Genomic DNA, 24,640 nt, shown 5'->3' on the forward strand with positions numbered 1-24,640 from the left:
GGCTGAAGTGGGAGTATCCCTTGAGGCCAGGAGTTCAAGACTAGCCAGGGCAATGTAGTGAGACCCTGACTCTAAAAACGAAAATAAAAAAATTAACCAGGAATGGTGGTGCTTGCCTGCAGTCCCAGCTACTTGGGTGGCTGAGATAAGAGGATCGCTTAAGCTCAGGAATGCAAGACTGCAGTGAGCTATGTTTGTGCCACTACATTCCAAGACAGGTAACTGAGCGAGATCCTGTCTCTTTAAAAAAAAAAAAAAAAAAAAGATAACTCTTTCACTTTCACCTACACTCCAAATCTAATACAGGCATATGCCACATAACATTTTGGTCAACAGTGGACCACATATACAATGGTGGTCACTTAAGATTATAATACTGGCCAGGCACGGTGGCTCATGCCTGGGAGGCTGGAGCAGGTGAATCACTTGAGGCCAGGAGTTCAAGACCAGCCTGGCCAACATGGCAAAACTCCATCTCTACTAAAAATGCAAAAAATTAGCTGGGTGTAATGGCACGCACCTGTAGTCCCACCTACTCGGGAGGCTGAGGTAGGAGAATAGCTTGAACCCCGGAGGCAGAGGTTGCAGTGAGCAGAGATTGTGCCACTGCACTGTAGCCTGGGCAACACAGGGACACTCCGTCCCAAAAAAAAAAAAAAAAGTATTATAATACTGTATGTTCTAACTGTTCTATATATATATATATATATATATATATATATTTTTTTTTTTTTTTTTTGAGACGGAGTCTCGCTCTGTCACCCAGGCTGGTGGGCAGTGGCCGGATCTCAGCTCACTGCAAGCTCTGCCTCCCGGGTTCACACCATTCTCCCGCCTCAGCCTCCCAAGTAGCTGGGACTACAGGCGCCCGCCACCTCGCCCGGCTAGTTTTTTTATATTTTTTAGTAGAGACGGGGTTTCACCATGTTAGCCAGGATGGTCTTGATCTCCTGACCTCGTGATCCGCCCGTCTCGGCCTCCCAAAGTGCTGGGATTACAGGCTTGAGCCACCGCGCCCGGCTGTTCTATATATTTAAAAAATTATAATTTACTGTACCCCTTTTATGTTTAGATACATACATACTTACCATTATAGTTGCCTACAGTATTCAGTACAGAAACATGACGAACAAATTTGCAGCCCAAGAGCAACAGGCTACATTATTCAGCCTAGGTGTGTAGTAGACTATACTATCTAGGTTCGCATAAGTATACTCTGTGAAGTTCACACAACAAAATCACCTAATGTTGCATTTCTTAGACCATGTCCCTGTCATTAAGTGAAGCATGTCTGAATTATCAGAAGAGTTCTCCTAAAATTTGTCAGCATGACTTCCTTGATTTTAAGAAACGGACTCGATGATCCTGAAGTTTCTTTCTACCATTTTTGCTTTATGTTTCTCTTTAACTAGTCTGGCAGGGAAAGGCAAGAACAGAGTAAAAAGTTGTCAAGGGAGTCACACATAAAAAAATGAATACTAGGCTGGGCGTGGTGGCTCACACCTGTAATCCCAGCACTTTGGGAGGCCGAGGTGGGCGGATCACGAGGTCAGGAGATCAAGACCATCCTGGCTAACACGGTGAAACCCCGTCTCTGCTAAAAATACAAAAAATGAGCTGGGCATGGTGGCGGGTGCCTGTAGTCCAGCTACTCGGAAGGCTGAGGCAGGAGAATGGCAGGAGAAACCCGGGAGGCAGAGCTTGCAGTGAGCCGAGATCGCGCCACTGCACTCCAGCCTAAGCGACAAAGCGAGACTCCGTCACAAAAAAAAAAAAAAAAAAAATTAATACTAATCTCATGCAACATAAATGAGACTGTCATTTTTATGAGGTAAAAATTTGGGGAATTATTTACTCCAAAACATGTCATCTTTAAAATACAGTCATATGCATTGCTTAATGACAGGGATATATTCTGAGAAATGCAACATTAGGCAATTTTGTTGTGCAAACATAGCATAGCCTACTAAACCTAGGCTATATGGTATGCTTATTGTTTCTAGGCTACAAACCTGTGGAAAATGTTACTATACTGAATACTGTTGGCAAATGTAACACAATAGTAATTACTTGTATATCTAAACACAGAAAACATATAGTAAAAATAAAGTATGTGTGGTTCATCACTGACCAAAATGTTCTGCGGTACACGACCATAGTAAGCATGGCTCTCCATATTTGTAGATATCTCAATTTACAATGCCACAAAAAGGTGACATTTGGGAATTCAACAATTTTCTACATTAGACTTCAGAGATCTCCAAGCTACAGTCAGTTCATGACTTCATTGCTGAAATACAATAGGTGAAGTTTAAGGATTAAGAATTACGGATAGGCTGGTGCGGTGCCTCACGCCTGTAATCCTAGCACTTTGGGAGGCTGAGGCAGGTGGATCACCTGAGGTCAGGAGTTCGAGAGCATCCTGGCCAACATGGCGAAACCCCGTCTCTACTAAAAAATACAAAAATTAGCCAGGCATGGTGGTGCATGCCTGTAATCCCAGCTTCTTGGGAGGCTGAGGAAGGAGAATCACTTGAACCTGGGAGGTGGGGGTTGCAGTGAGCTGAGATTGCGCCTCCAGCCTGCGCGACGGGAGTGAGATTCCATCTCAAAAATAAATAAATAAATAAATTACAGATAAAGACCAGGCACAGTGGCTCATGCTCGTAATCCCAGCACTTTGGAAGGCTGAGATGGGAGAAGTGCTTGAGACACTTTTTTCTCTCAAAAAAGAAAAAGAGAAAGAGTTGTTTGGGAATAGCATCTAAGTACTATAGAGCCTTTGGATACAGGCTACTAAATGAAAATTCTAGCAAGATGGTGAAAATATAACTCCTAAAATCATTGTTTCGATTTTTTTTTTTTAGGCGTTAAAGAATACGCTTTTTATTTTACTTTTTAAAACAGGGTCTCATTATGTTGCCCCAGGCTGCAGTGCAGTGATGCTATCAGGGCCACTGCAGCCTTGACTTCCCAGGAATCAGGGCCATTGCGGCCTCAACCTCCCAGGCTCAAACAATCCCCCCCCTTAGCCTCTGGAGTAGTTGGGACTAAAGGCACATGCCACCACACCCAGCTAATTTTTATAGAGATGGGAGCCCAAGCTGGTCTCAAACTCCTGGGCTCAAGTGATCCGCCTGCCTCAGCCTCCCAAAACGTTGGGATAACAGGTGTGAGCCACCATGCCCAGTCTATTTTATTTTTTGTAGCGACAGGGTCTCACTATGCTGTCGAGGCTGGTCTTAAACTCCTGGGCTCAAGAGATCCTTCTGCCTCAGCCTCCCAAAGTGCTGGGATTATAGGCGTGAGCCACTGTGCCTGGCCTGATTTTCTTTCCTTAAAAAAGTCAACTATTTTATTCCATGAGAACAAAATAGAATACAATTATATTTGATAAAATCCTATTTCATAAAAATTCTATGAATTCTATGATATCAGAAACCGGTTTTTTTTGCATTTCTAAGGCCTACTTACCAGGCCTTAGAAATGCAAAAAAAGGCTTCTGATCTCACAGAACTTCACATCTGGAGCTAAGAAGAGGAACAGATACTATTATTTATAATTGGTGAGATATAGAAGCTATAAGAAGAATTGAAAAAGTGTTGTAGGAGAATATAGTGCAGTGAATAACTGATTTTGACTAGAGTTTAGAGAAGGCCTCACAAAAGGAGACAAAATTTGTAAATCACTAAAAATGTAAGCAGGAGTTTGTCAGGTAGACTAGAGAGGGGTACGGATTGGAGAAAGACTTCTTAGGAAGCATCTGAGATATATGAAAATGACTACTCCAAATGTCTTTAACAAAAATTGATTTTAAAAAAAGGGGAAAATAAAACACTGGATAGAATAAACACAAAATTTCAGTTCATATATTTGTGCTTTCTAAAGCAAGCATTGGGCTGGGCACGGTGGCTCATGCCTGTAATCCCAATGCTCTGGGAGGCTGCAGCACAAGAATCACTTGAGGCCAGTTCAAGACCAGCTTGGGCAACATAGTCAGATACTATCTCCATAAAAAATTGAAAAATTAGCTGAGCACGGTGGCGTATGCCTGTAGTCCCAGCTACTGGGGAGGCTGAAGCAGGAAGATCACTTGAGCCTAGGAGTTTGAGTTTACAGTGAGCTACAATTGCACCACTGCATTCCAGGCCTGGTCAAAAGAGCAAGACTCTGTTTCTTTTCTTTTCTTTCTTTCTTTTTTTTTTTTTTTGTGACGGAGTTTTACTCTTGTTGTGCAGGGTGGAGTGCAATGGCGCAATCTCGTCTCACTGCAACCTCTACCTCCCAGGTTCAAGTGATTCTCCTGCCTCAGCCTCCCCAGTAGCTGGAATTACAGGCGCATGTCACCATGCCCGGCTAATTTTACATTTTTAGTAGAGACGGGGTTTCACCATGCTGGCCAGGCTGGTCTTGGACCTAAGAAGATCTGCCCACTTCGGCCTCCCAAAGTGCTGCGATTACAGACGTGAGCCACCGTGTGCCCAGCCAAGACCCTGTTTCTAAGGAAGAAAAAAAGAAAGAAAGAAAAAAAAAAAACAATAAATAAATAAATAAAGCAAACATTGAAGTTGTCCTATTCAACTCTGCCTAATTAGAGATTTAGCTCTCAACCTTTCCTGGTGTTGGGGGTGATGGGAAAGATTCCAGGCAGAGGGAACGGCACGGATATACCACAAAACTGGGAAAAAGCTTGTCATATTCAAGAATCTGAAACAGGTGCACGCCTTGACCGTTTTGACACAGTAAATACTTATTCAATGACAGATGGTGTGACCTTGGGCAAGAGAGACCAAATGAGACTAGGATGTCAGAAATGCTTTTTCAGGCTTTCAAAAATCAATCTGTTTTCAATTGAGAGGCCATTCATTCTAATCTGTCTTTTTTTTTTTTTCTTTTTTTTTTTTTTTTTGAGACAGAGTCTCACTCTGTGGCCCAGGCTGGAGTGCAGTCGTGCCATCTCGGCTCACTGCAAGCCCCGCCTCCCGGGTTCAGGCCATTCTCCTGTCTCAGGAGACAGGAGTAGCTGGGACTACAGGTGCCCGCCACCATGCCCGGCTAATTCTTTGTATTTTCAGTAGAGATGGGGTTTCACTGTGTTAGCCAGGATGGTCTCAATCTCCTGACCTCGTGATCTGCCCGCCTTGGCCTCCCAAAGAGCTGGGATTACAAGCATGAGCCACCGTCTCTGGCTAATCTCCCTTACTTTCTTATTCTTCTCACAGCTTTCCAGTCATGCCACCCACGGATGTGGACCATTGTCCTTTACCCAGTCTATCCAGTCTGGAAGACTTTTTCAGGTACTTTTCCTTCATATATAGGCACACAGTCAATATACATCCAACTCTATGCCTTTGAACCCAGCAATTATTTCACTGGGTGGTGAGTCAGTGGTGCACCCTGGGAGTTGGTCCAGCGCCCTTGGCACATGAAAGCCTTTGAACATGGGGCCAGTGGAGTGCTACATGAAATACACTCCATCAGGCTTATACTCATCTTGCTCTCTTTAGATAGAGTCTTGCTCTGTCGCCCAGGCTGGAGTGCAGTGGTGTGATCTCTGCTCACTGCAGCTTATGCCTCCTGGGTTCAAGCAATTCTCCTGCCTCAGCCTTCCAAGTAGCTGGGATTACAGGCAGGCGCCAACACACCCAGCTAATTTTTGTAGTTTTTAGTAGAGACGGGGTTTCGCCATGTTGCCCAGGTTGGTCTCAAACTCCTGGCCTCAAATGATCCGCCCGCCTTGGCCTCCCAAAGTGCTGGGATTACAGGCGTGAGCCACCACGCCCAGCCTGGGTTTCTGTATTAGAATAACCCTGGGCAAGACAACCTTCTGAGCCTTGCCATTATCACCTGGAAAGCAGGTCTAATACTCATTGCCATGCCACGTTCACAGGGCTGTTATGAAGATAAAATGCAAGAATGATGGGGAAAAAAATCGAGTAATTATAACTGACATTTGTTTTATTCAGAGCTAGACGCTGATGCAAAGCATCAGGACGATGCTCTGACAGAGGAGGAAACGCAGGGCTGAGATCAGCTTCGTATGCACACTGGCTTTGATCAAACCGCTGCACAGCAACCAGCAGCTCCACCCTGATGAAGCAGAGGGTGGAGGTTAAACGGCTCAGACCCTGGGTCTGGCTCCATCTCTAACCGCGTGACCTTGGGCCTGTAGCTTAACCTGTCTGGGGTTCCGCTTCCTCTTGCGTGGAACGGGGATCACAGAAGGGGTTCAGACGGAACTGAGAGGGTCCATTTAAAGCTCTGGCCAGTGGTGTCTCGGTAGGCAGTTCATTTTCACTTTACCATTATATTTGTTCTTACCGATTTAAGGGCACCACCATGACGTTTGTGGCGCTTAGCGGGGTAAAGTGTGGTCAGGAAGACCGGGGTTTGAGTGGCGCAGGGCCTAGGCCGCTCCTTTCCTGGGCTTCAGTTTCCCGCCTCAAAATGATGGGCGGATTGGTTGAGCAACATCCACCCTTCCCGCCCCTCGGCGCCTGGCTGCGCAGCGACCCTCCTAGATGGGGAAACTCCCACCACCCCATAGGCCGGGGAAGGGGCGGGGCAGGGGTGGGGCCTGGCGAGGGTAGGGTCCGGCCGCCCTACCTGCTGCCGCTCACCTCTAGGCTGTAGTTGCCTCGGATGGCAGTAAAGTCGTCCAGGGCTTCGGCCGCGCTCCCCTCGTCCAGGTTCAGCTCCTGGCACAGGGCCTGTAGCGCCTCCCCGGCTGCGGCGACCACCGCCACCCCCTCAGCGTGGGACTCGTCCTCGAACATCCCTTCAGGCCCCGCGGGCGGCGCGCCACGGCCCCCGACTTCTTTCTCCCTCCCAGGCGCGCTACCCACAACCACCTGCGCCAAAGCGCGCGAAAACTTGCAGTTGCGGGGGTGCTTCGTCTGTACCGTCTGCCTCCGCTTTTCTCCTCAAAAAAAAGTCCGTTTTTCCTCCGGAGCTCCTAGCCGTCCCTCCCCAGAAATGTGATAAGAATACGGACCTCAGATTCTGAAATACCTGGCCTTAGCCCTTGGCTGGTCGCGGGGGGCCGAGCCGGCGGGACAAAAAAAAGAGCGGAGGGATCCTCAGCCTGCGCGCAGAGCCTGCTGGGAGATGTAGTCCATCTCCTGGGAGATGAAGCCCGCGGCCTCCCCCTGTCTTCCTGGTTAGGCTCCTGGGTTTTTGGGCAGGCCTGGGCTGCCTACTGCGAGGTGGCCTCGTGCAGCGTAGTGAGATGCCTCCTCTATCCACGGGCCCTGGGTTTGTCACTGTCCCGGGGCGCCAAACATAATCTGACTGAGCTGTACCCCTTGAGTTAGGAGATGGAGGCTGGAAGAGAAAAAAAATAGCCCCTGGACGAAGAGGGGCCTCCTGGGACTCTCCCCAAAGTCCCAGTGCCCAGTGAGCGGTTCGCTAAATGACGGAGGGGAAGGACTGGTGAGGGATATTAGAAGTTGGATCCTCATCTTATGTTAGTCGCTAAAAGACGCGGGCAGAGAAGACTGCAGTAATGAGGCAGGAGAATAGGGTCTGGAGGCAGGGAACCTATGGCTGTTTCACGTGACTTCCTAGAACTAAATTGAAAGGAAAACCCCAACTTTCCACGCCTAAGTAACAAAAGAACCAGAGGTTATTCCCTTGGACCTTTCATGCATGGCAGATGGGAAATTGACCATCCACAAGAAACCACACTGAGCGCCTTCCAGTCTTCATTTGCAACTTTGTAACTTCACTCCAGCCTCTGAATGGTTGTGAGAGGTGACAATGTGCTAGCAGCCCTCACTCTCAGCGCCTCCTCGGCCTCAGCGTCCACTCTGGCGGCGCCTGAGGAGCCCTTCAGCCCGCCATGGCACCGTGGGAGCCCCTCTCTGGGCTGGCTGAGGCCGGAGCCGCCTCCCTCTGCTTGCAGGGAGGTGTGGAGGGAGAGGTGCGGGTGGGAACCGGGGCTGCGCCCGGGGCTCGCGGGCCAGTGTAAGTTCCAGCGGGCGCGGGCTGGGGATCGGCGGGCCCCGCACACGGAGCGGCCAGCTGGCGCCGCCGGCCCAGGGCAGTGAGGGGCTTAGCACCCGGGCCAGCAGCTGCGGAAGTTGCGCTGGGTCCCCCAGCAGTGCCGGCACGCCCGCGCCGCACTCAAATTCTCGTTGGGCCTTAGCTGTCTCCCCGCGGGGCAGGGCTAGGGACCTACAGCCCGCCATGTCTGAGCTCCACCCCCTGCGGTGGGCTCCTGCGTGGCCTGAGCCTCCCCGACGGGAGCCGCCCCCTGCTCAGTGAGGCCCGGTCCCATCGACCGCGCAAGGACTGAGGAGTGCAGGCGCGGCTCCGGACTGGCGGGCAGCTCCCCCTGCAGCCCCCGTGCAGGATCCACTAGGTGAAGCCAGCTAGGATCCTGAGCAGGATGGGGACTTGGAGAACTTTTATGGCTAGAGGATCGTAAATACACCAATCAGCACTCTGTGTCTAGCTCAAGGTTTGTAAATACACCAATTGATAATCTGTATCTAGCTAACTCAGTGTCTAGCTAACCTAGTGGGGACTTGGAGAACTTTTCCATCTAGCACTCTGTGTCTAGCTCAAGGATTGTTAATCAGCACTGTCAAAACGGACCAATCAGTTCTCTGTAAAATAGACCAATCAGCTCTCTGTAAAATGGACCAATCAGCAGGATGTGGGTGGGGTCAGATAAGGGAATAAAAGCAGGCTGCCCGAACCAGTAGTGGCAACCGGTTTGGGGTCCCTTTCCATGGTGTGGAAGCTTTGTTGTTTCGCTCTTTGCAATAAATCTTGCTGCTGCTCAGTCTTTGGGTCCACGCTGCCTTTATTGCAAAGGTCTGAAACTTCACTCCTGAAGCCAACGAGACCACGAACCCACTGGGAAGAACAAACAACTCCAGACGCGCTGCCTTTAAGAGCTGTAACACTCACCAGGGAAGCAGCTTCACTACTGACAGTGAGACGACAAACCCACCAGAAGGAAGAAGACACATCTGAACGTCTGAAGAAAGAAACTCCGGACACACCATCTTTAAGAACTGTAACACCGCGAGGGTCTCCAGCTTCATTCTTGAAGTCAGTGAGACCAAGAACCCACCCATTCTGGACACAGTTGCTGTCCACAACCAATCAGACTGATGGCGGGAGAGTCTCCGTTTGCATAATAGTATAATTTTGTAACTTCACCCTGGCCTCTGATTGGTTGCTTTCTGCAACCACTCAGACTGATTGTGGGCTACCACTTCAGTTACACTGAGTAAGCATAAAGTGACCAATGGGAAACTTCTAGGGGGTATTTGGACCCAAGAAGATTCTGTATCTGGGCCCTGGAGCTGCTGTGTGGGTCTGCTTCCCCACTATGGAGTGTACTTTTGTTTTCAAGAAATCCCTGTCTTCGTTCTTTTGTTGTTTCATTGTTTATTTGCTTTGCCTGTAATCCCAGTACTTTGAGAGGCCAAGGCAGGTGGATCACTTGAGGCCAGGAGTTCGAGACCAGCCAGGACAACAAGGCAAAACCCCGTCACTACTAAAAATATAAAAATTAGCTGGGCGTGTGGGTGCACCAGTGTAATCCCAGCAACCTGGGCAACTGAAACATGAGAATTGAGAATTGCTTGAACCGGGGAGGAAGAGGCTGTAGTAAGCCAAGATTGCACCACTGTACTCCAGTCTGGGTTACAGAGACTCTGTCTCAAAAACAACCAACCAACCAGCTGAGGACACATCTGTCAAACCCAGCCTCACCTACTTGCATTTAAAACCCGAAATCAATATGCTCTTCCTTATACTGATTTTATTTTTTCTGATTATCCCAGGGCATGCCCATGTAACCCAAAATTGAGCTTTTCTGAATAGAAAATGAAGTATGGCAGGCCGGGCGTGGCGGCTCACGCCTGTAATCCCAGCACTTTGGGAGGCTGAGGCGGGTGGGTCACCAGGTCAGGAGATCGAGATCATCCTGGCCAATATGGTGAAACACCATCTCTACTAAAAATAAAAAAATTAGCTGGGCATGGTGGTGGGCGCTTGTAATCCCAGCTACTTGGCAGGCTGAGGTAGAAGAATAGCTGGAACCCGGGAGGCGGAGGTTGCAGTGAGCCAAGATCGTGCCACTGCACTCCAGCCTGGTGACAGAGAAAGAAAAAGAAAATGAAGTATGGGTAGTGAAATAGATTTACTCTGCCCTTCATTTTTGATTCAGATACATATGAAGGTTGTTTCTATTTTGATCCCATTGTATGATAGCCTCTATGATTAGCCTCCCTGTTGTGGTTTAATATTTCAGAGTTCTCCCAAAGCATGTGGTTGGAGCCTGATTATGACCTTTAAGGATTCCAAGACGAAAAAGGTTATAGTGTGCACCTTTCCAAATGTACTTCAAAATATATGCAATTCTAAATCACAAAGTAAGTGTAAGAAAGTACAAGAAAGGTCTAATTAATTTTCCGAAGATGTCTCTTTCATTTTGAAATTCTTAATTTTTTTTTCCTTTTTTGTCTTCCAGCTTTGCTATGCCTTAAGCAGAAAATCAGTCTGCACTTGCCCCTCTCAGGACAAACTGCTTGTCTAACCTTCTTGTTTTTTGTTTTTTTTTAAAGCAGTTGATAGTTGTGGGGGAGGGGCAAGACCCGACATCACCTTTTTTTTTTTTTTTTTTTTTTTTGGAGACAGTCTCACTCTGTCACCCAGGCTGGAGTGCAGTGGCAAGATCTCAGCTCACTGCAACTTCTGCCTCCCGAGTTCAAGCAATTCTCCTTCCTCAGCCCCCCGAGTAACTGGGACTACAGGTGCACGCCACCACACCCGGCTTTTTTTTTTTTTTTTTAATTCATTTTTAGTAGAGATGGGGTTTCACCATGATGGCCAGGCTGGTCTTGAACTCCTGACCCCAGGAGATCCACCCGCCTCGGCCTCCCAAAATGCTGGGATTATAGGTGTGAGTTACTATGCCTGGCTGGACCTCACCATTCTTTTTTTTTTGAGACGGAGTCTCACTCGGTCGCCCAGGTTGGAGTGCAGTGGCATGATCTCCGCTCACTGCAAGCTCCGCATCCTGGGTTCACGCCATTCTCCTGCCTCAGCCTCCTGAGTGGCTGGGACTACAGGCGCCCGCCACCATGCCCGGCTAATTTTTTTTTGTATTTTTAGTAGAAACGGGGTTTCACCGTGTTAGCCAGGATGGTCTTGATCTCCTGACCTCGTGATCTGCCCACCTTGGCCTCCCTAAGTGCTGGGATTACAGGCGTGAGCCACAGTGCCCGGCCGACCTCACCATTCTTAATCTTCTTTTTCCTCAGAGGAAAAACTAAAGTGGTGATCTTTAAGCTGGGTCTGCACTGTAGAAGTAGTGCGTTACAAAGATTAATAAAGCCTCTCCACCCACAAAACGGGGAAAGGATTTGCATACAATCTTAGAAAAGCAAATGTAAATGGCTTTTAGATGTGAAAAGATGCCCAACTTTTTTTCTTTCTTCCTTTCCTTTCCTTTCTTTCCTTTCTGTTTCTTTCTTTCCTTCCTTCCTCCCTTCCTCCTTCCCTCCCTTCCTTCCTTCCTTCCTCCCTTCCTTCCTTTTATTTATTTATTTATTTATTTATTTATTTATTTATTGAGATGGAGTCTCACTCTGGTCACCCAGGCTGGAGTACAATGGTGCAATATCGGCTCATTGCAACTTCCACCTCCTGGTTTCAACCAATTCTCCTGCCTCAGCCTCCTGAGCAGCTGGGACTACAGGCATGCGCCACCATGCCACGGTAAATTTTGTAGCTTTTAGTAGAGATGGAGTTTCACCATGCTGGCCAGGATGGTCTCAATCTCTTGACCTTGTGATCTGCCCGCCTCGGCCTCCCAAAGTGCTGGGGTTACAGGCGTGAGCCACTGCGCCCAGCCCCAACCTTTCTAATAGGAAAAATATATATATGCAAGTTTAAGCCAGTGTAAAACCATATTTTAAATCTATTCAATTGTCAAAAATCCAAAAGTTTGAAAATGTTCCAGCGACTCCCCATTTCTTTCAGGGTTAAGCGAAGTTCCTTGTCCTGGCCTACAAGGCACTGAGGGTCTGGTTGTCCCCTGTCTAACTCTGCCTTCATTTGCTACTCTCCCCTTTCTCACCCTACCCTAGTCATATTTGTGATTCCTTATGGCTACCTTTTTTTCCTTTAATTTGGAAAAATGCAAACTCAATTTTTATTTAGTCATAACCACAATGTTTAAAAAAAGTAAAGCATTTCATCCAAATCACTAACTAAAAGATAATAGCTAAGAATACTTAAACCAGATATCAAAGAATTGGGGGAAATGGGGGCCAGGCATGGTGGCTCATGCCTGTAATCCCAGCATTTTGGGAGGCTGAGGTGGACAGATCACTTGAGGCCAGGAGTTCAAGCCCAGCCTGGCCAAAATGGCAAAACCCTGTCTCTACTAAAAATACAAAAATTAGTTGGGCATGATGATGCTTGCCTGTAGTCCCAGCTACTCGGGAGGCTGAGGCAGGAGGAAAATCACTTGAACCGGGAAGGCAGAGGTTGCAGTAAGCTGAGATTACACCACTGCACTCCAGCCTGGGCAACAGAGTGACACTCCGTCTCGAAAAAAAAAAAAAAAAAAAAAAAATTTAATGCAATTAACCATTAGATATTTCCATTCTTCACCTGCCAGTTGTTCCATTTCCTTTCTTTTTTTCCCATATCACCTCCAAAATGTCCCTCCATTGCCCTAGATAGCTCAGCTCTGGCTCTCTGTGTATATTCTTCAACCAAACAAGAGCCTGAGAATCAGATTGATGGTGACTATTTCTAATTAGTTCAGTGTGCCTCTTGGGGGTCTCCCACAATTCCACATGCAACTTACAAAAGTGGTCGCCCAGCACAAACTAATCTCTTTTCCCAGAAAATTTCTGCTTGTAAGAAATTTTTCTCCATTTATGCTTAAAGCAGACAGTAGGTACTCAACAAATAATAGTTCCTATCCTAGAGCCATTTGAGGATCTGACATCGGTTATAGGAGAGGGAATCATGAAAATGGAAAAAAGGGGAGAAGGAGTGGAAAACTTGGATATATTGGGATATATTTACCATTACACCAATTCAGAGATTTTTTTCTTGTTTGGAGGTTTTTCCTTTTTTTTTTTTTTTTTAGACGGAGTCTTGTACTGTCGCCTGGGCTGGAGTGCAGTGGCATGATCTTGGCTCACTGCAACCTCTGCCTCCTGGGTTAAAGTGATTCTTCTGCCTCAGCCTCCTGAGTAGGTGAGACTACAGGCACATGACACCATGCCCGGGTATTTGCATTTTTAGTAGAGACAGGGTTTCGCTATGTTGGCCAGGTTGGTCTGAAACTCCTGACCTCATGATCTGCCTGCCTCGGGCTTCCAAAGTGCTGGGATTACAGGCATGAGCCACTGCACCTGGCCACTTGGAGTTTTTAAGGGAAAGGAAAAGGAAGAAGACAGGGCCATAAAGGATTTCACAAAAATACATCATTAAATATGAAACTATTAGAATGGATTGCTGGCCAGGCATGGTAGCTCACATCTGTAATCCCAGCACTTAGGAGGCCAAGGTGAGCAGATTACTTAAACTCAGGAATTTGAGACTATCCTGGGCAACACGGCAAAACCCCATCTCTACCAAAAATACAAAAAATTAGCTGGGCATGGTGGCACACACCTGTAGTCCCAGCTATTTGGGAGGCTCAGTGGGGAGGATCACTTGAGCCCAGGAGGCTGAGGTTGCAGTGAGTCATCATCGTGCCACTGCACTCCAGCCTGGGTAAATGAGTGAGACCCTGTCTCAAAAAAAAAAAAAAAAAAAAAAAGTTATTTTATTCTTAATATTGTTGGCAATTAAGCAGACATACTAACATTGTAACATTAACATTTATTTAGAATCTCTTTTCAAGCTGTCCTTGACCTGCTTCTCAAGACTGGAATTCTGCTGGGTGCGGTGGTACATGCTTGTAATCTCAGCATTTTGGGAGGCTGACACAGGAGGATGACTTGAGGCCATGAGTTCAAGACTAGCCTACCTGCACAACATAGCAAGATTCTGTCCTACAAAAAAAAAAAAAGAAAAAAAATTAGCTTATTCATCTGTAGTTCTTAGTCCCTGGTGCGAGTCCAGTACAAGGGGGAGGACGGGGAATTAACAATCACTAAATATGTACTCTGTGCTCAATCTGTCTAATACCTCTTAAACATACTCTTTCATTTATTCCTTTCAACAAGCCTTTAGTTAGAAAACGCTATCTCCATTTTTTACATAAACCTGCAGTTGAGAAATAATTTTTTTTAATGTTTCCAGAAAGTCAGCTATAATGCTGGCATTTGATCCCAGACCTGTACACTCTGAACTTCATATTTCCACTGTATTATTTTGCCTATTCCAAATATAGCTCTATTTACAGAGCAAATAATTGTGCTGATATTTGGTAAGATAGCATGTGCAATATAAAATCCAGTTTATGATTTAAATGGAGGCAGAAGATGTAGATATAGGCAAACCCTAACATCACCTATATTAGCTCTTGTTTCTGTTTTGCCTTTCCCATTTGACAAAGAACGGTTTGTAGCAGTTAAGGGCTATCTTATTTTCTGAGATGGAGACAATAGCATGAAGGGCTATTTAACAGGTATGGTTGGTTGTATGTGCCTGTAGTTCCAGCTACTTAGTAGGCTGAGGCAGGAGGCCAGGACTTCGAGGTTAGTGAGTTGTGATCATGCCATTGCACTTGAACTTGGGTGACAGAGGGAGACCCTATCTCTAAAAGAAATCAAACAAACAAAAAAAAAAGATGTGAACTTTTTTTTTTTTTTTTTTTGAGACAGAGTCTTACTCTGTCACCCAGGCTGGAATGCAGTGGCGTGACTTTGGCTCATTGCAACCTCTGCCTCCTGGGTTCAAGCGATTCTCCTGCCTCGGCCTCCCAAGTACCTGGGATTACAGGTGCCTGCCACCATGCCTAGCTAATTTTTGTATTTTAAGTAGAGACGGGGTTTCATCATGTTGGCCAGGCTGGTCTCAAACTCCTGACCTCAAGTGATCTGCCTGCCTTGGAGTCCCAAAGTGCTGGGATTATAGGCGTGAGGTACCATGCCCGGCCAAAAACTCTGTAGATTTTTTTTTTTTTTTTGTATTTTTTTTTTTAGTAGAGACGGGGTTTCACTGTGTTCGCCAGGATGGTCTCGATCTCCTGACCTCGTGATCCGCCCGTCTCGGCCTCCCAAAGTGCTGGGATTACAGGCTTGAGCCACCGCGCCCGGCCAACTCCGTAGATTTTTAAACTGTATCTGCAATTTTAAACTAAGAACTGCCCTCCTCTATATCTTCTTCAAGGTTTTGAAAGCAAAAAACACGTTGGAGGTAATTAAATGGGTAGAGGTGGCTTAATGCTGGCATTGTTTTAAGTCTGAAAAAAGGGGGGCTGGCATCAGTGACTTCTGTGGTTTCTGAAAGGATTGGTTTTTACCTGATGTTGCTTGCCTTGTGTTTCTAGGCAGAGGACCTGCCCATGAGCTTCTGCAACCAGTTCACTCTCTGCTTAGGTTTTGGTTCGGCGCTTGCCATCTGGACTAGTAACAGAGTCTGGGAGGTGATGATGCACAGCGAGGGCTCAGGGTCACACAGCAGGTCTCTCAGATCTAGCGGCAGGCAAACACAGGTTGGAGGTAAAAGCCCCTGAGATCTATGGAAATGAACGAAGGTCTAGATAGCAAAAAGCTTACATGCCCATAGCAGCTTAGATTACAGGTCCAACTGTCTAAAAGTTTATATATCAGTGAATTGATTCCAATTTTGATCTACAAAACCTACTGGTTTCTGAGTTGCCAAACATTTCACTCTTCTGCAATAATCACATTCCAAGTAGTCTTTCTAAAGTCAAATTATCTGGACCTCCCAAGCCATGTCTAATGTTAATATCTAAGTTCCTGTGTTGGTCCTCGAAGTAACTCTTACATCACTATCCTCTTTTAATTACAAAAAACAAACAAACAAACAAACAAAAAAACACAAAAAACTTTTAGTTTTTAATGTTTTCTTTTTTTTTTCTTTTTTTCTTTTTTTGAGATGAAGTCTCCTTCTGTTGCCCAGGCTGGAGTGCAGTGACACGATCTCGGCTCACCATGTTTCACCATGTTGGCCAGGCTGGTCTTGAACTCCTGACCTCAAGTGATCCGCCCACCTTGGCCTCCCAAAGTGCTGGGATTACAGGTGTGAGCTACCGTGCCAAGCAGTTTTTATGTTTTCATATTACAAAATAAATACATGTTCATTGTGCAGAAAATTTAGATATTACATGTAAGCACAAGAAGAAAAGTCACCCATAATCCTACCATCTAGAGATAACTACTGTTATTTTCAATGTATATCTTTCTGGTCTTTTTTTTCATACATTTATATTTACATATATATGCTTTTACTTTTTGTCCAAACGGAACCATATGACCTAGGAATTGCAAATGCTGGTTTTATTTAATGATACCACATCATCATTTATCTGAGTCATTTAAAAATTATTCTAGCACTTTGGGAAGCCTAGGGAGGTGGATCACCTGAGCCCAGGAGTTCAAAACCAGCCTGGGCAACACGGCAAAACCCTATGCCTACATAATATCAAAACATAAAACACTAGCCAGGTGTGGTGCCTTGTGCCTGTAGTCCCAGCTACTTGGGAGACTGAGGTGGGAGGATCCCTTCAGCCTAGGAGGTAGAGATTGCAATGAACTGAGATCGTGCCACTGCATTCCAGCCTGGGCAACAGGCTGAGATCCTGTTTCAAAATAAATAAATAAATAAATAAAATGAAAATTATTCTATAATATTTTTCATGGCTATTCAGGTTGAGGATCCCGTATCCAAAATGTTTGGAAGCAGAAGTGTTTTGGAAATTAGACTGTTTCGGATTTTGGAAGACGTGCATATACATAATGAGATATTTTGGGGATAGGACTGAAGTCTAAACACAAAATTCATTTATGTTTCATATACACCTTATAAATATACCCTGAAGGTAATTTTATATTATACAATATTTTAAATAGTTTTGTGCATGAAACAAAGTTTTGACTGTGTGTGTGTGTGTGTGTGTGTGTGTGTGTGTTTTAAACAGAGTCTCACTCTGTCACCCAGAGTGACAGATCTTGGCTCACTGCAACCTCCGTCTCCCGGGTTGAAGCGATTCTCCTGCCTCAGGCTCCTGAGTAGCTGGGATTATAGGTGCGCACCATTACGCCCGGCTACTTTTTGTATTTTTAGTAGACAGGGCTTCACCATGTTGGCCAGGCTGGTCTTGAACTCCTGACCTCAGATGATCTGCCTGCCTTGGCGTCCCAAAGTGCTAGGATTACAGGTGTGAGCCAGCACAACTGCTTGATTGTGTTTTGTCTTATGAGGTAGGTCAGGTATGGAATTTTCCCATTGTGGTGTCACGTTAACACTCAAGAAGTTTCAGGGTGGACAGCATTTCAGATTTTGGATTTTTCTGATTAGGGATGCTCAACCTGTATATAATTCTACAATATGAATATGCTATAATTTATTTAATTATCTGTTGTTTCCAATCTAGATTATTTCCCATTTTTGTTATTCTAAATAACACTAAAATGAACATTCCTGTAATTATTTCTGCTTATTTTCATAGATTAAATTCCTAAATAAGAATTGATAAGTCAGGTTGGGCAAGGTGGCTTGCGCCTGTAATCCCAGGATTTTGGAAGGCCGAGGCGGGCAGCTCACGAGGTCAGAAGTTCGAGACCAGCCTGACCAACATGGTGAAACCCCATCTCTATTAAAATACAAAAAATAGCCGGGCATGGCGCCTGTAATCCCAGCTACTCAGGAGGCAGAGGCAGGAGAATCTCCCTCTTTTTTTTTTTTGAGACGAAGTCTCACTCTGTCACCCAGGCTGGAGTGCAGTGGCACGATCTCGGCTCACTGCAATCTCCGCCTCCCAGGTTGAAGCGATTCTCCTTGAATCACACCTGGCTAATTTTTGTATTTTTAGTAGAGATGGGGTTTCACCATGTTGGCCAGGTTGGTCTCAAACTCCTGACCTTAGGTGATCCACCCACCTGGGCCTCCCAAACTGCTGGGATTACAGGCATGAGCCATTGTGTCCGGCTCGAAGTTTATTAATTGGTAATCTTTGCCATTTCGACAGAAAAACGCATACTGGCATCTCATCATGATTTATTTTGCAAACCTCTGATTACTAGTAATATCAAATATCTTTCATCTATTTATTGGCCATTTGTAATTATTCTATGAACCGCTTATTCATATTGTTTGCCACTTTTCTTTTGAGGATTTCTAATTTGATTTAAGGGTATTAACCCTTTAGCATGTTGCAAATATTTCCCTTCATATTATTGTTTGCATTTCACTTTTAACTATTTCTCTCTTTTTCAAAGTTGGTTTTTAAAATTTTGATGTAGACAAATCTACCATTCTTTTATTTTATGGATATGCCTTTGGTATCATACCTAGAAAAGGATCTTTTTAATTTTTATTTTATTTATTTAATTAATTTTTTTTTTGAGACAGAGTCTTGCTCTGCTGCTCCAGCTGGAGTGCAGTGTCACGTTCTTGACTCACTGCAACCTCTGCCTCCCAGGTTCAAGCAGTTCTCATGTCTCAGCCTCCTGAGTAGCTGGGATTACAGGTGCACATCAATATGCCCAGCTAATTTTTGTATTTTTAGTAGAGACGGGGTTTTGCCATGTTGGCCAGGCTGGTCTTGAACTCCTGGCCTCAGGTGATCTACCACCTCAGCCTTCCAAAGTGCTGGGAATACAGGCATGAGCCACTACACCGGGCCAGGTTCTCTTTTTTATGTATAATTCTCCAAGCTCTCAAAAACGCTCAAGACCTCTTCATAATTTGGAGCTTTATACTTATTAAGCAGTGTTTTGCCTTTAAATTCATCTTGTTTGCTTCCAAAATGTAACACTTCACTAGTTTGTAGTTTCTTTCACTTGTTGCATTGAGGTCTGTCCACATGTTCCACAGAACATTCATTATTTATTTATTTATTTATTATTTTTTGAGATGAAGGCTCACTCTGTCCCTAGGCTGGAGTGCAATGGCGCATCTCGGCTCACTGAAACCTCCGCCTCCCAGGTTCATGTGATTCTCCTGCTTCTGTCTCCCGAGTAGCTGGACTACAGGCATGCACCATGTGCCATCACACCTGGCTAATTTTGTATTTTTAGTAGAGAGGGGATTTCACCATGTTAGCCAGGCTGGTCTTGAACTTCTGACCTAAGGTGATCTACCTGCCTGGGCCTCCCAAAGTGCTGGGATTACAGGCGTGAGCCACCACACCTGGCCATGTTCCACAGAACATGAAATGTTAATCACATATGGTTCATTCTAATCTATATGCACATAATTATATATATTTTCTAGATCTTTCATATAGGTAACTTTTGAATGGAAAAGGAAGTTTCGTCCCCCTTTTAGATTAGAAAATAATTTCCTTTTATTTGAACAGAATCAGCCACGTAGAATCCTATCCCTTGGAATAATCTCCCTTCCTCCCTCTCTCCCTCCCTCCCCCCTCCCTCCTCCCTCCTCTCTTCCTCTCTTTCTCTCTTTGACGGAATCTTACTCTGTCACCCAGGCTGGAGTGCAGTGGTGCAGTCTCGGCTCACTGAAGCCTTGACCTCCTGGGCTCAAACAATGTTCCCGCTTTGGCCTCCTGAGTAGCTGGAACCACAGGCACATACCACCACACCGACTAATTTTCTTTTTTTAATAGAGGCCAGGTGCAGTGGCTCATGCCTGTAATCCTGGCACTTTGGGAGGCTGAGGCAGGCGGATCACCTGAAGTAAGAAGTTCAAGAACAGCCTGGACAACATGGAGAAACCCATCTCTACTAAAAATATAAAAATTAGCCAGGCATGGTGGCGGGCACCTGTAATCCCAGCTACCTGGGAGACTGAGGCATGAGAATCATTTGAAACCAGGAGGTGGAGGCTGCAGTGAGCTGAGATTGCACCACTGCACTCCAGCCTCGGCAACAGAGCGAGACTCCATCTCAAAAAAAAAAAATATATATATATATATATATAAATATATATATATATAAAGAGAGAGGGAGAGAGACACGAAGTCTCACTATGTTGCCCTGGCTGGTCTTGAACTCCTGGGCTCCAGTAATCCTCCCACCTCAGCCTCCCTAAGTGCTGGAATTACAGGTGTGAGCCATTGCACCCAGCCTCCTTTCTTTGCTTCTGGTATCTGTGAGGAAGTGGGAGACCTTAGAGAAAAGCGGCATGATCTTTCTTAAATAAACTTTAGCTGCTAGCCGTTTCACCAGTTATGTTTTTATTTTATAAGTAATGAATTGCTCAGGATTTTGATTAGATTCTGCAAGTAATAATTTTGGATTGTAAGACAGCATCATATGGCATTTTCTAATGGTAGGACTACTTCTTAGTGGGAATAAAGAATGCCTGTTTTGGCCGGGCGCAGTGGCTCATGCCTGTAATCCCAGCACTTTGGGAGGCTGAGGTGGGTGGATCACCTGAGGCCAAGAGTTTGAGACCAGCCTGACCAATATGGTGAAATCCCATCTCTACCAAAAATACAAAAATTAGCAGGGCGTGGTAGCACGTGCCTGTAATCCCAGCTACTCAGGAGGCTGAGGCAGGAGAATCACTTGAACCTGGGAGGTGGAGGCTGCAGTGAGCCGATATCAGGCTACTGCACTCAACTGTGCGACAGAGCAAGACTCCATCTCGAAAGAAAAAAAAAGAATGCCTGTGTCTCAGAACAGGGGATTTGAAAGAAAAACATTAAAGAAAAAAATTAAAGAAAAATGTGACTATAAAGCATCTCTATTACCAAGTCCTACCTACGTTACAGGACAACTGCTTATAGAAAATAGTGCTGCAGTCATCTCTGTGGTACTTGTGAGGAATCATCATAATTTCCTAAGATAGTATTTCTAGGTAATGTCTTATTTGCTGACAGACAAGGCTCAGGAACTGTCCCCAAGACTCATCAAAGCTAGTTTCCAGACAAATAGGGTCATGTCCTTTCCTAAAGGGAAACTGGACTGGAATGGGACTGTCATTCAGCTGAAATCACCAATAGCACTCCTGCTACAAAAGCCAGGTTTTCTAGAGCTCAGGGTCTCAGCTCTGCTATAAAGCCTTCCCACAGCGGCTGCCTCAGATACCTTCCAAAATATGGGTACACCCCAAATTCAAGGACTGTTATCACTTACCATCCTCTATCCGGTCAGTACCCATCCTCCTGAGCTCATTGTGATCCATGTACTTCGATAAAAGGCCTAAAGGCAGGATAAAGTCAATGAGTACTGTGATCTGGCTTTTGCTCTGGGAAATGAATATCTAAAAGTTTTTATCATTAAGACATCTAAGCAGCTGGTGGAATCAGCCTTCTGATAATTAGGCAGATTCCAAAAACTGGGCTTCCACGTGCCTGGTAGTTACCTATAGGTAGCAGAGCCCCTTTTTCCAAGGTCATCTTCATAAAGAATGGGGATACTTGGCCATGTGCAGTGACTCACAGCCGGGTACGGTGACTAACGCCTGTAATCCCAGCACTTTGGGAGGCTGAGGCGGGAAGACTGCTTGAGCCCAGGAGTTTAAGACCAGTCTGGGCAATGTAGCAAGACCTTGTCTCTTAAAAAAAAAAAAAAAAAAAAAATCGGCTGCGCATGGTGGCACATGCCTATAGTCCCAGCTACTCAAGAGGCTGAGGGAGGTAGGAGGATTGCTTGAGCCTAGGATGTTGAGACTGCAGCGAGCCATTATCGTGCCACTGTGCTTCAACTTGGGCAACAAAGTGAGACCTTGTCTCAAACCACCACCCCTGCCCACACATATAAAACCCCCACACCATACATACATAAAAATGGGGATACTGACTGGGTGTGGTGGCTTACGCTTGTAATCCCAGCACTTTGGGAAGCTGAGGCAGGTGGATCACCTGAGGTCTGGAGTTCAAGACTAGCCTGGCCAACACGGTGAAGTCCCATCTTTACTAAAAACACAAAAATTAGGCCGGATGCAGTGGCTCATGCCTGTAATCCCAGCACTTTGGGAGGCTGAGGCGGGCGGATCACCTGAGGTCAGGAGTTCGAGACCAGCCTGGCCAACATGGTGATACCCCGTCTCTACTAAAAGTTACAAAAATTAGCAGGGTATAGTGGCAGGCAGCTGAATCCCAGCTACTTGGGAGGCAAAGGCAGGAGAATTGTTTGAACCCGGGAGGCAGAGGTTGCAGTGAGCTGAGATCAAGCCATTGCACTCAAACCTGGGGGACAAGAGCGAGACTTTTCTCAAAAATAAAAATAAAAATAAAAATAATAATAAAATTAGCCAGGTGTGGTGGCAGGTGCCTGTAATCCCAGCTATTCAGGAGGCTGAGGCAGGAGAATCACATGAATCCGGAAGATGGAGGTGGCAGTGAACTGAGATCACGCCACTGCACTCCAACCTGGGTGACAGAGTGAGACTCCTCAAAAAAAAAAAAAAAAAAAAAAAAAAAAAAAAAAAAAAAAAAAGAAAGAAAGGAAGAAGGAAAAGAAAAAAAGAAGAGATGCTTGCCAACACAATTTGGGAAAGTATAGGACAAAAGTGACTATAGGAATGAAAGGGCGTTCTTTGTACCTACAAACAAGACTGCTGATCTTCTGACGGAAAGTTTTGGATTCTTGGAGTATATCAGTGTTTGTTCTAGGATGTTAATTTTCCCCTTGCACTTTTTTTCCTAAGTGGGGAAAAAATAAGTATAAAGTAATGAAGCAGCAGCACTCTTTTGATCAGACTTACCATAGTTTCTGGGGTTGGAGACTCTATCAGAAAGAGTACAGTAGTGTTTGAAATAACTACAGTTGCTGAATGAGTATTATACCAGAATAACAAGCCCCTAGACCAAGTTATTCTAAATCCTGTGAATGTCCCATCTTGGCTTCTCTGTATTTAAGTCTTGTTCTTTAAGCTTCACCTTGAGTTCTGCCTCCCTATGAGCTTGTCCCTGACTGTTTGCCTGCCTGACCTAACCCTGCTCTGAGCATTTTGCAGGTATTCCTCTCCTGGCACGCACTTTTTTACATCGAGGTTTTATCTCCCTTGCTAGCTTGCAGGCTCCCTTCAGGAAGTTTTTTTTTTTTTTTTTTTTTTTCTTCAGAATGAGCCTCGTTCTGTTACCCAGGCTGGAGTGCAGTGGCGCAGTCTTGGCTCACTGCAACCTCTACCTCCCGGGTTCCAGCGATTCTCCTGCCTCAGCCTCCCGAGTAGCTGGGACTATAGGTGCTCAAGCTAATTTTCTTTTTTGTATTTTTGGTAGAGACAGGGTTTCACCATATTGGCCAGGCTGGTCTTGAATTCCTGACCTTGTGATCCGCCTGCCTCGGCCTCCCAAAGTGCTGGGATTACAGGCGTGAGCCACTGCACCTGGCCCCCTCAGAAAGTTTTAATCCTCGGGTTCTCTATGGCCTGTCATGGCTTTTGGGTGAATGAAGGCACCTCTCAGTGGATCTTGTATAGGGACGGCACCTCAAGAATAGGAGGGGGAGGCTGGGTGCGGTGGCTCATGCCTGTAATCCCAGCACTTTAGGAGGTAGAGCAGTGTGGATCACCTGAGGTCAAGAGTTCCAGACCAGCCTGGCCAACATGGCAAAACCCCAGCTCTACTAAAAAAATACAAAACTTAGCCAGACATGGTGGTGTGGGCCTGTAATCCCAGCTACTTGGGAGGCCAAGGCCTGGGCAACTGAGTGAGACTCTGTTTCAAAAAAAAAAAAAAAAAAAAAATAGGAGGGGGAAAATAGGATTTATTTTGATAGAATTTATGGCATAATTAACATGGACAACTTGTAGTTGACAACACCAAATTTTCTTCTGTAAATGCTGTCATCAGTGCATCAGCTATAGGTTTGGGTGGAGATCAGACAGATAATCCCTAATGGAATCCCCGACACAAGGGCACTGCAAGTCTGATCAGAGAAAGCTTCTGTGGGTCCTAAAGAGGTGGTACATATGGGAGACTCCTGCGAATAGTCAGTCATTCCTAGGGTCTGCTAGGTGGTTCTAGGGTCAGCTTCTAGAAAACCATGGATGGGCTTGTGGAGGCTGCCCGGGCTCAAGCTTGACCCTGGGATCAGCCACAGTAGCTTCTGTGGAGTTCATGAAGAGAAATGACACCATCTGGGTCCTGGCAGAACAAGTGGCATGCTGCCATCATGCTGCATGGCCACACTGCACAGCAGCCCTTGCTTGGGACTCCCTGGACATGCCCTGATGGACAGTAAAACAATCCGTTCTAGTCAAGGAAAGGATTCAAGATAGTTATAAAAGCAATATATAACTCCATTTCAATTCAGTCCATAAGTAACTTTTTCAGCATCAACCTGACCTTGTAGCCTCTGACCCATGTTAGAAGGGCTCCAAAGAGTCCACCAGTCTTTTTGTGACTAAGGGTAGCAATCGAAATTAAATTTGTGACTCAGTTGGGAGGGAACTATAGAAACATAGATCCACAATAAAAAACAGGTCATAGGCCGGGCGTGGTGGCTCACGCATGTAATCCCAGCACTTTGGGAGGCCGAGGCAAGGAGATCACAAGGTCAGGAGATTGAGACCATCCTGGCTAACATAGTGAAACTCCATCTCTACTAAA

At 45.6% G+C, this 24,640-nt stretch overlaps 2 protein-coding genes and 1 long non-coding RNA gene across 21 annotated transcripts in view; 1 reads left to right on the forward strand and 2 right to left on the reverse strand.

The window, feature by feature from the left end:
• The window catches only part of LOC144332136 (uncharacterized), a 118,687-nt gene extending 118,026 nt beyond the window's left edge, over window positions 1-661 (forward strand). Inside the window, exon 3 of the long non-coding RNA XR_013399910.1 lies at window positions 632-661. This is a non-coding gene — a long non-coding RNA (uncharacterized LOC144332136). The remainder of the gene's footprint in view (window positions 1-631) is intronic.
• Window positions 1-6,848, reverse strand: part of RBL1 (RB transcriptional corepressor like 1) — a 91,698-nt gene extending 84,850 nt beyond the window's left edge. For 10 of the 12 annotated variants that reach the window (XR_013399857.1, XR_013399853.1, XR_013399855.1 and 7 more), the window contains exon 1: window positions 6,621-6,848. Coding sequence is in view for 4 of the 12 variants with exons in the window: in XM_077951700.1 (XP_077807826.1) it covers window positions 6,621-6,776 (156 nt within the window). In the remaining 8 variants the exon portion in view is untranslated. Of the gene's footprint in view, window positions 1-6,606 lie in introns of all 12 variants that reach the window. The other 2 variants (XR_013399856.1, XM_077951702.1) reach the window with 1 other exon arrangement.
• A 6,998-nt stretch (window positions 6,849-13,846) lies between these two features.
• MROH8 (maestro heat like repeat family member 8) overlaps window positions 13,847-24,640 on the reverse strand; it is a 77,393-nt gene continuing 66,599 nt past the window's right edge. For 3 of the 8 annotated variants that reach the window (XR_013398594.1, XR_013398593.1, XR_001447523.3), the window contains 4 exons: window positions 22,634-22,729; window positions 21,219-21,284; window positions 15,455-15,626; window positions 13,849-14,039 (listed from right to left, as the gene is read on the reverse strand). Coding sequence is in view for 5 of the 8 variants with exons in the window: in NM_001193970.2 (NP_001180899.1) it covers window positions 15,478-15,626; window positions 21,219-21,284; window positions 22,630-22,729 (315 nt within the window). In the remaining 3 variants the exon portion in view is untranslated. 8 annotated transcript variants of the gene reach the window in all.

Source organism: Macaca mulatta, chromosome 10 (assembly GCF_049350105.2).
Source record: "Macaca mulatta isolate MMU2019108-1 chromosome 10, T2T-MMU8v2.0, whole genome shotgun sequence".
Classification (NCBI taxonomy): Eukaryota; Metazoa; Chordata; class Mammalia; order Primates; family Cercopithecidae; genus Macaca; species Macaca mulatta.